The sequence below is a fragment of the Homarus americanus genome, unplaced genomic scaffold, assembly GCF_018991925.1.
Source record: "Homarus americanus isolate GMGI-L3 unplaced genomic scaffold, GMGI_Hamer_2.0 scaffold52209, whole genome shotgun sequence".
Taxonomy (NCBI): domain Eukaryota; kingdom Metazoa; phylum Arthropoda; class Malacostraca; order Decapoda; family Nephropidae; genus Homarus; species Homarus americanus.
This window is the reverse complement of record NW_024746253.1, coordinates 37,095-48,141: the sequence shown is the minus strand read 5'-3', so window position 1 is coordinate 48,141 and position 11,047 is coordinate 37,095. Positions and strand designations below refer to the sequence as shown.

The 11,047-nt window shown below is 49.7% G+C and overlaps 1 protein-coding gene across 1 annotated transcript; it reads right to left on the bottom strand.

Moving 5' to 3' along the window:
- Positions 1 to 9,579: 9,579 nt before the first annotated feature.
- Positions 9,580 to 10,695, bottom strand: LOC121879196 (adhesive plaque matrix protein-like). The gene has a single exon (XM_042385795.1). It carries the CDS (start codon positions 10,693 to 10,695, stop codon positions 9,580 to 9,582), a length of 1,116 nt encoding a protein of 371 aa, XP_042241729.1.
- Between the last annotated feature and the right edge of the window lie 352 nt (positions 10,696 to 11,047).

The following is an 11,047-nucleotide window of genomic DNA, read 5'->3' as shown; positions in this document are numbered from 1 at the left end:
AGGTTGGGTTCAGGTCAGGTACAGGTACAGGTACAGGTGCAGGTACAGGTACAGGTCAGGTACAGGTTTAGGTACAGGTACAGGTACAGGTTCAGGTTCAGGTCAGGTCAGGTTTAGGTACAGGTACAGGTACAGGTTCAGGTTCAGGTACAGGTCAGGTTTAGGTACAGGTACAGGTACAGGTTCAGGTTCAGGTACAGGTACAGGTACAGGTACAGGTTCAGGTCAGGTACAGGTTCAGTTCAGGACCAGGTACAGGTTCAGGTACAGGTTCAGGTACAGGTACAGGTACAGGTTCAGGTCCAGGTACAGGTTCAGGTACAGGTACAGGTACAGGTACAGGTACAGGTACAGGTACAGGTACAGGTACAGGTACGTGCAGGTACAGGTTCAGGTCAGGTGGGTTCAGGTACAGGTTCAGGTACAGGTACAGGTACAGGTTCAGGTACAGGTACAGGTACAGGTACAGGTACAGGTTCAGGTACAGGTACAGGTACAGGTTCAGGTACAGGTACAGGTACAGGTACAGGTCCAGGTACAGGTTCAGGTCAGGTACAGGTACAGGTACAGGTTCAGGTACAGGTACAGGTACAGGTACAGGTACAGGTACAGGTTCAGGTACATGGGTACAGGTACAGGTACAGGTACAGGTACAGGTACAGGTTCAGGTCAGGTACAGGTTCAGGTACAGGTTCAGGTACAGGTACAGGTACAGGTTCAGGTCAGGTACAGGTTCAGGTCCAGGTACAGGTACAGGTACAGGTTCAGGTACAGGTTCGAGGTACAGGTACAGGTACAGGTACAGGTACAGGTACAGGTTCAGGTTCAGGTTCAGGTCGTACAGGTCAGGTACAGGTTCAGGTTCAGGTCAGGTACAGGTACAGGTCAGGTACAGGTTCGGTACAGGTTCAGGTACAGGTACAGGTACAGGTTCAGGTACAGGTACAGGTACGGTACAGGTTCAGGTACAGGTTCAGGTACAGGTACAGGTACAGGTTCAGGTACAGGTACAGGTACAGGTTCAGGTTCAGGTTCAGGTTCAGGTACAGGTTCAGGTTCAGGTACAGGTACAGGTAGGTACAGGTTCAGGTTCAGGTACAGGTACAGGTACAGGTTCAGGTTCAGGTACAGGTTCAGGTTCAGGTTCAGGTACAGGTACAGGTACAGGTACAGGTTCGGGTACAGGTACAGGTTCAGGTTCAGGTTCAGGTACAGGTACAGGTACAGGTTCAGGTTCAGGTACAGGTACAGGTACAGGTACAGGTACAGGTACAGGTTCAGGTACAGGTTCAGGTACAGGTACAGGTACAGGTACAGGTCGGGTTCAGGTTCAGGTCCAGGTACAGGTACAGGTCAGGTACAGGTTCAGGTACAGGTACAGGTACAGGTTCAGGTTCAGGTTCAGGTCAGGTTCAGGTTCAGGTACAGGTACAGGTACAGGTACAGGTTCAGGTTCAGGTCCAGGTACAGGTACAGGTACAGGTTCAGGTCCAGTACAGGTTCAGGTACAGGTTCAGGTACAGGTACAGGTACAGGCAGGTTCAGGTTCAGGTACAGGTACAGGTACAGGTACAGGTCCAGGTCAGGTCCAGTACAGGTTCAGTACAGGTTCAGGTACAGGTACAGGTACAGGTTCAGGTTCAGGTACAGGTACAGGTACAGGTTCAGGTTCAGGTACAGGTTCAGGTTCAGGTACAGGTACAGGTACAGGTTCAGGTTCAGGTACAGGTACAGGTACAGGTACAGGTACAGCAGGTTCAGGTCCAGGTACAGGTTCAGGTAGTACAGGTACAGGTACAGGTTCAGGTTCAGGTTCAGAGGTTCAGGTTCAGGTACAGGTACAGGTACAGGTACAGGTACAGGTTCAGGTCCAGGTACAGGTTCAGGTACAGGTACAGGTACAGGTACAGGTACAGGTTCAGGTTCAGGTACAGGTACAGGTACAGGTACAGGTGCAGGTACAGGTGTCAGGTACAGGTACAGGTACAGGTACAGGTTCAGGTACAGGTACAGGTACAGGTGCAGGTCCAGGTTCAGGTTCAGGTACAGGTACAGGTACAGGTACAGGTACAGGTACAGGTTCAGGTTCAGGTACAGGTACAGGTTCAGGTACAGGTGTACAGGTACAGGTACAGGTTCAGGTTCAGGTACAGGTACAGTCAGGTTGGGTTCAGGTACAGGTACAGGTACAGGTACAGGTACAGGTTCAGGTACAGGTTCAGTACAGGTACAGGTACAGGTTCAGGTTCAGGTACAGGTACAGGTACAGGTACAGGTACAGGTTCAGGTACAGGTTCAGGTACAGGTACAGGTACAGGTTCAGGTATGGCAGGTACAGGTACAGGTTCAGGTACAGGTACAGGTTCAGGTACAGGTTCAGGTACAGGTACAGGTACAGGTACAGGTTCAGGTTCAGGTACAGGTACAGTACAGGTAAGGTACAGGTACAGGTTCAGGTAGGTGGTTCAGGTACAGGTACAGGTACAGGTACAGGTTCAGGTACAGGTACAGGTTCAGGTTCAGGTACAGGTACAGGTGGGTACAGGTACAGGTTCAGGTCCAGGTACAGGTTCAGGTAAGGTTCAGGTACAGGTACAGGTACAGGTACAGGTTCAGGTTCAGGTACAGGTACAGGTTCAGGTACAGGTACAGGTACAGGTTCAGGTTCAGGTCCAGGTACAGGTACAGGTACAGGTCCAGGTTCAGGTACAGGTACAGGTACAGGTTCAGTACAGGTACAGGTACAGGTTCAGGTTCAGGTTCAGGTACAGGTACAGGTACAGGTTCAGGTACAGGTACAGGTACAGGTTCAGGTAGTCAGGCAGGTACAGGTACAGGTACAGGTTCAGGTACAGGTTCAGGTACAGGTTCAGGTACAGGTACAGGTACAGGTCCAGGTACAGGTTCAGGTGTACAGGTACAGGTACAGGTACAGGTACAGGTACAGGTTCAGGTACAGGTGTACAGGTACAGGTACAGGTTCAGACAGGTACAGGTACAGGTACAGGTTCAGGTACAGGTTCAGGTTCAGGTTCAGGTACAGGTACAGGTACAGGTACAGGTTCAGGTACAGGTTCAGGTTCAGGTAAGGTACAGGTTCAGGTACAGGTACAGGTTCAGGTACAGGTACAGGTACAGGTACAGGTTCAGGTACAGGTACAGGTTCAGGTACAGGTTCAGGTTCAGGTTCAGGTACAGGTACAGGTACAGGTACAGGTTCAGGTACAGGTTCAGGTACAGGTACAGGTACAGGTTCAGAAGGTACAGGTTCAGGTACAGGTTCAGGTTCAGGTTCAGGTACAGGTACAGGTACAGGTACAGGTAGGTACAGGTTCAGGTACAGGTACAGGTACAGGTACAGGTACAGGTTCAGGTATAGGTTCAGGTACAGGTACAGGTACAGGTACAGGTACAGGTACAGGTACAGGTTCAGGTACAGGTTCAGGTACACGCACATACCATCGAAAACAAAACCCCAAAAAATACGTCTCATAAGCAAACACAGTGGCCTTAAACACACACACACACACACACACACACACACACACACACACACACACACACAGTCATAAAGAAGTTCCTCCCGGCATGTCAAGACTTGCTTCCTAAGTGAAATCCCAGACGGTACTCTTGGCGTCTTACTGTGTGTGTGTGTGTGTGTGTGTGTGTGTGTGTGTGTGTGTGTGTGTGTGTGTGTGTGTGTGTGTGTGTGTTGTGGTGTGTGTGTGTGTGTGTGTGTGTTATTATCTTTATTTTCTGCTGGCAAGTCAGACGACCTCATATCCACTACCACCACTACCACTACTACGACCCCCGTTCCACTACCACCACCACGACGACCCCACCCTCCACCACCACGACGACCTCACCCTTCCACCACCCGACGACCCCCACCCCTTCCACCACCACGACGACCCCCACCCCTTCCACCACCACGACGACCCCCACCCTTCCACCACCACGACGACCTCACCTTCCACCACCACGACGACCCCACCCTTCTACCACCACGACGACCCCACCTTCCACCACCACGACGACCCCACCTTCCACCACCACGACGACCCCACCCTTCCACCACCACCATCACGATGACCCCACCTTCCACCACCACGACGACCCCACTTCCACCACCACGACGACCCCTTCCACCACTGACGACCCCATCCCTTCCACCACCACGACGACCCCACCCTTCCACCACCACGCCGACGACCCCACCCCTTCCACCACCAGACGACCCCACCCTTCCACCACCACGACGACCCCACCCTTCCACCACGACGACCCCACCCTTCCACCACCACGACGACCCACCCCTTCCACCACCACGACGACCCACACCTTCCACCACCACCATCACGATGACCCCACCCTTCCACCACCACGACGACCCCACCCTTCCACCACCACGACGACCCCACCCCTTCCACCACCACGACGACCCCCATCCCTTCCACCACTCGACGACCTTCCACCACCAGGCGGCCCACCCTTCCACCACCACGACGCCCCACCTTCCACCACCACGACGACCCCCACCCCTTCCACCACCACGACGACCCCACCCTTCCACCACCACGACGACCCCCACCCTTCCACCATCACGACGCCCCACCCCTTCCACCACCCACGACGACCCCACCCTTCCACCACCACGACGACCCCCCCACCCCTTCCACCACCACGACCCCACCCTTCCACCATCACGACGACCCCACCCCTTCCACCACCACGACGACCCCACTTCCACACCACGACTGCCTCTCCTGACAGCCTTAACACGACCTTGCCTCCTATTATGCTCCTGGCTCCCAACACGACACTTTTACTATGTACTAAAAAATGGTCGTCGATCAAGGAGAGAAGACATGTTTATATTATAGAGAATGTGTCGTGTCTCTCTCTAAGAACTGAAATAAAACGGAATTGATCTGACATCAACCTATAATCTAATCTAACCTAACCTAACCCAGGCTAATCTAATCTAACCCAACCTAACCCAGGCTAATCTAATCTAACCCAACCCAACCTGTGGATCTAATCTAACCTAACCTAACCCAGGCTAATCTAATCTAACCTAACCTAACCCAGGCTAATCTAATCTAACCTAACCTAACCCAGGCTAACTAACCTAACCTAACCTAGCATGATTAATCTAATAACCTAACCTAACCCAGGCTAATCTAATCTAACCTAACCCAGGCTAATCTAATCCAACCTAACCCAGGCTAATCTAATCTAACCTAACCTAACCCAGGCTAATCTAATCTAACCTAACCTAACCCAGGCTAATCTAATCTAACCTAACTCAACCCAGGCTAATCTAATCTAACCCAACCTAACCCAGGCTAATCCAATCTAACCTAACTTAACCCAGGCTAATCTAATCTAACCTAACCTAACCCAGGCTAATCTAATCTAACCTAACCCAACCCAGGCTAATCTAATCTAACCTAACCTAACCCAGGCTAATCTAATCTAACCCAACCTAACCCAGGCTAATTACTAACCTAACCCAACCCAGTTTTGTTTTAAATTAGGTTAGGTTTTATCGAGACCAATAAACATGTATTAACGCTGTAGGCACTTGACCCTTTCCCGTTGCTGTATAGTGTGTGTGGGGGAGGCAGTCCTCTTTTATGGGGGATCTGGGGAATTTCTGGGGGAAAGGAAGGGTTCTGGGGAATTTCTTGGGAGGGAGGAGGGGGGGGAGAAAGTGGTTATGGAGATACTGTGGTATTACGTCTCCTAGGGGCCATGGATACAGAGACACAATCTCCTAGGGAAGGCTAAAACACACGGTGGAGAGGGCATAAAAGGAGACGCATAAGACAGAGCTGGAGATCCTAGGAGACGGGGAGACAGTCAAGAGGATGGTCTCGTCTGGCCCGTGAGTCCTGGATGGGAAGAGAAATCATCTCTTAAAGACCCTGGAGACCGGAGACGGGAACAGTTAAAGGGATGGTCTCCTGGCGGTCCTTGGAGACACAAAAGCCTGTAGGCGAGGTAGGAGGAGGTAGGAGGTAGGGAAGTAATCCTCAGCACCTCGGTGTTGTAGGCACTAAGACTTTCAGCGCCTCTCGTGTTTCCAATAGACCCGTGGAAAGCCAGGAAGGATAAATGAAGAGGTTCCCAGGACTGTGGAGGTGGAAGAGGAGGAGGAAGGAGAAGAAGAGAAGAGGGGGGGGTAAGAGGAGGAAGAAGAAGTGGAGGAGGGAAGAGGGGATGATTGAGGAAGAGAAGGGAGAAGGAAGGCGTAGGTAGGCTTGTGAATGTCGGGACAGTTTCCATAGTAAAGTTGTGGTTGTTGTAGTAGAAATTGTTGCTGTTGTGCTTGTGAGTGGAAGTAGCAGTAGTAGTGTTAGTAGTAGTAATAGTAATAGTAGTATTAGTACCAGATGATCCACTCCAGCTATTCGGCGATCACAAACACGATAGCAACGCCTCTGGTGGTACTCGTGTCAACCCCCAGACGTAAACACACACCAGTAGAGTCTAAGATAATGTGCCGTGATATCATGTCGAAATTCACTTAGAAATTAATCTTTGGCCTTTTTTTTACTCACTTTTGTGGATTCTGGAATAAATTACTTAGTCACGTGAACAAATCCGATATTATATATTTTTGTAATTTATTTTTATTTTAGAATTAAGAAAGTAAACTATATATTGTATTTTAGAGTAAATCTTTTAAAATAAATGGATATATAATCTGCCATTTTTTGTATAGATATTGGAATAAATCACAGACTGTATAAGTACCAAGTTTATTTTTTATACGATTTTTTTTTTTTTTTCGTTTAACTGATCATGGAGGCAACAAGTTTATTTTATCGGTTTATATATTAATAGTTTTATTTATAAAATGTGATGATGACATTTATTCGTTTTTACGGTCTTTTTTTAATCTTTTTTTACCTGGATGTTTATTTTTTCTTTACCTTTTGAAATAAATTAGGATCCAGTTGCCGACAGCTTTATTTCCTGTCAGTTTGTAAATACTTTTTCATCAGACATAAAATCACCATTTCTTATTTTGTTTTGTTTTTTAGAATAAATTTTAACCACGTCAGGATTTTTTTTGGGAATTAAAACCCTCAAAGTGACAAATTGACTTAAATTTTGTTAATAATTTTAAGAATAAACTGACGCATTATTGGTATTTTTTCTATAATATTTGTTTCATAATTTTTTGGAATAAATTATTATCTGGTATTTTTTTTTTTTTTTTGGTTTTGTGGAATAGCTTTTGGTAGAAATTACAGGTGACGTTACCAAGCTGGCTGGTAATCAATGTCAGTCACAGGTGTAAAATTGGTCTCGGTTTCAAAGTTTGTGACTCTCTCTCTCTCTCTCTCTCTCTCTCTCTCTCTCTCTCTCTCTCTCTCTCTCTCGTTGTAGAGAAGGGATGCTGACTCTTACCATCAGCTGACCTTTGTTGACATTTGGGTTAGGTTAGGTCAGTTAGGTTAGGTTAGGTCAGGTCAGGTTAGGTCAGGTCAGGTCAGGTTAGGTTGAGTTAGGTGGATAACAACAACAAGCTGCTGCAATATCTCAAGCGAGGAATTTAATAAAAATATTATTATTTTTTGCCTCGGTATTCCTGTCTCGTGTGGAGTTATAACCAGTCACCATCAGTCATCACCAGTCACCACCAGTCATCACCAGTCATCACCAGTCATCACCAGTCATCCCCAGTCATCACCAGTCACCCAGTCATCACCAGTCATCACCAGTTACCATCAGTCATCACCAGTTATCACCAGTCATCAGTCACCATCAGTCAATACCAGTCAGCAGTAGTCACCCCAGTCACCACCAGTCATCACCAGTCATCACAGGCATCACTAGTCATCAGTAGTCACCACCAGTCACCACCAGTCCCCACCATCATCACTAGTCACCACCAGTCATCACCAGTCAACCAGTCATCACCATCACCATCATCCCATCATCACCAGTCACCACCAGTCACCACCAGTCACCACCAGTCATCACCAGTCACCACAGTCATCACCATCATCACCATCCCAGTCACCACCAGTCATCACCATCATCACCATCAACACCAGTCACCACCAGTCATCACCAGTCACAGTCATCATCACCAGTGTCATCACCATCATCACCAGTCATCACCAGTCACACCAGTCATCACCAGTCATCACCAGTCACCACCAGTCACCATCATCACCAGTCACAGTCACCACTCATCACCATCATCACCAGTCACCACCATCATCACCATCATCACCAGTCACCAACCAGTCATCACCAGTCATCACCAGTCATCACCAGTCACCATCATCACCAGTCATCACCAGTCATCACCGCATAGTTAATCTTAATCCCCAGGACAGTACACCTCATTACCCTGTGCTAATTTAACAGCGGAATCAATGCTGAATTAATCGGCTTTGATTAATTCATTATGATCTAACTATTGGCCTCCACCACACACCTCAGCCATTCTCAGGTGTCAGGTGTGTCAGGTGTGTCAGGTGTCAGGTGTGTTAGATGTGTCATGTGTCAGGTGTCTTAGATGTGTTAGGTGTCAGGTGTGTTAGGTGTGTCAGGTGTGTTAGGTGTCAGGTGTGTTAGATGTGTTAGGTGTCAGGTGTGTTAGGTGTCAGGTGTGTTTGGGTGTCAGGTGTGTTAAGTGTGTCAGGTGTTTTAGGTGTAGGTGTGTTAAGTGTCAGGTGTTTTAGGTGTGTGTCAGGTGTGTTAGTGTGTCAGGTGTTTTAGGTGTCCTGGTGTGTCAGGTGTCAGGTGTGTCAGATGTTAGGTGTGTTATGTGTCAGGTGTGCTAGGTGGTAGATATTTTATTTTGACCAATGTCGCCAGATAGGGTAACGCCAGAAGAATGGGCCAACGCCAGACGAATGGGCCAACGCCAGACGAATGCACCAACGCCAGACGAATGGACTAACGCCAGACGAATGGGCTAACGCCAGACGAATGGACTAACGCCAGACGAATGGACTAACGCCAGACGAATGGACTAACGCCAGACGAATGGACTAACGCCAGACGAATGGACTAACAGACGAATGGACTAACGCCAGACAATGGACTAACGCCGACGAATGGGCCAACGCCAGACGGGACTAACGCCAGACGAATGGACTAACGCCAGCGAATGGGCCAACGCCAGACGAATGGGCCAGCGCGAATGGGCCAACGCCAGACGAATGGACCAACGCCAGACGAATGGACTAACGCCAGACGAATGGACTAACGCCAGACGAATGGACTAACGCCAGACAGATGGACCAACGCCAGACGAGTAACGCCAGACGAATGCACCAACGCCAGAACTTAACACGTGAAAGGTTTATTACTATAGATCGCGTCTGTCTGTCTGTCTGTTTCTGTCTGTGTGTGTGTCTGTCTTTCTGTCTGTCTGTCTGTCTGTGTATCTGTCTGTCTGTGTCTTTCTTTCTGTCTGTCTGTCTCCTCTGTCTGTGTGTCTGTCTGTCTGTCTCTGTCTGTGTATCTGTCTTTCTGTCTGTCTGTCTGTCTGTCTGTCTTGTCTGCTGAAGGTGCAGGAGTGTGTGATGACGAAGAGAATTACCTTCAGGGAGGGGTGACGGCTTTGAGGGACAGCCAGGTAGGAGTGACGGCTTTGAGGGACAGCCAGGTAGGAGTGACGGCTTTGAGGGACAGCCAGGTAGGAGTGAGTGGCTTTGAGGGACAGCCAGGTAGGGTGATGGCTTTGAGGGACAGCCAGGTAGGAGTGACGGCTTTGAGGGACAGCCAGGTAGGAGTGACGGCTTTGAGGGACAGCCAGGTGGAGTGATGGCTTTGAGGACAGCCAGGTAGGATGATGGCTTTGAGGGACAGCAGGTAGGGTGATGGCTTTGAGGACAGCCAGGTAGGAGATGACGGCTTTGAGGGACAGCCAGGTAGGAGTGACGGCTGAGGACAGCCAGGTAGGAGTGACGGCTTTGGACAGCCAGGTAGGAGTGATGGCTTTGAGGGACAGCCAGGTAGGGTGATGGCTTTGAGGGACAGCCAGGTAGGAGTGATGGCTTTGAGGGACAGCCAGGTAGGAGTGATGGCTTTGAGGGACAGCCAGGTAGGGTGATGGCTTTGAGGGACAGCCAGGTAGGAGTGATGGCTTTGAGGGACAGCCAGGTAGGAGTGACGGCTTTGAGGGACAGCCAGGTAGGAGTGTGGCTTTGAGGGACAGCCAGGTAGAGTGACGGCTTTGAGGGACAGCCAGGTAGGAGTGATGGCTTTGAGGGACAGCCAGGTAGGGAGTGACGGCTTTGAGGGACAGCCAGGTTGGAGTGATGGCTTTGAGGACAGCCAGGTAGGAGTGATGGCTGAGGGACAGCCAGGTAGGGTGACGGCTTTGAGGACAGCCAGGTAGGAGTGACGGCTTTGAGGACCAGGTAGGGACGGCGGGACAGCCAGGTGGGTGAGGCTTGAGGGACCAGGTAGGGTGATGGCTGAGGGACAGCCAGGTAGGAGTGACGGCTTTGAGGACAGCCAGGTAGGAGTGATGGCTTTGAGGACAGCCAGGTAGGAGTGACGGCAGGGACAGCCAGGTAGGGTGACGGCTTTGAGGGACAGCCAGGTAGGAGTGACGGCTTTGAGGGACAGCCAGGTAGGAGTGACGGCTTTGAGGGACAGCCAGGTAGATGGGCGGCTTTGAGGGACAGCCAGGTAGGAGTTTGGGATGGACATGAATAAAGAGAGAGAGAGAGACACTCCTCCTTACTCTTGGTTACTCCCAAGAGACAATTCTACCATTATCAGCCCAGAGTCAGCCCCCAACACCGTCGTCAGCAGTAGTGTCAGCAATAACTTACCAGGTGTGTTTGTCTGACACCATAGATGCTGACGACATGGTTGTCATCACCAGTTGACGGTATATTTATTTCTGGTGATTGTTGTCAGGAGTAGATAATTCTCTCTCTCTCTCTTTTTTTTTTTTTTCTCTCTCCCTCTCTCTCTCTCTCTCTCTCTCTCTCTGTGTTGTGGGGTCCTCGTTCAGTCATTACCTTAAACGAGGGAAATGACGAATACCTGATGAACG

Excerpts from the sequence above, each read along its gene's own strand:
- LOC121879196 (XM_042385795.1), bottom strand. The coding sequence starts at position 10,695 with ATGTCCATCCCAAACTCCTACCTGGCTGTCCCTCAAAGCCGCCCATCT.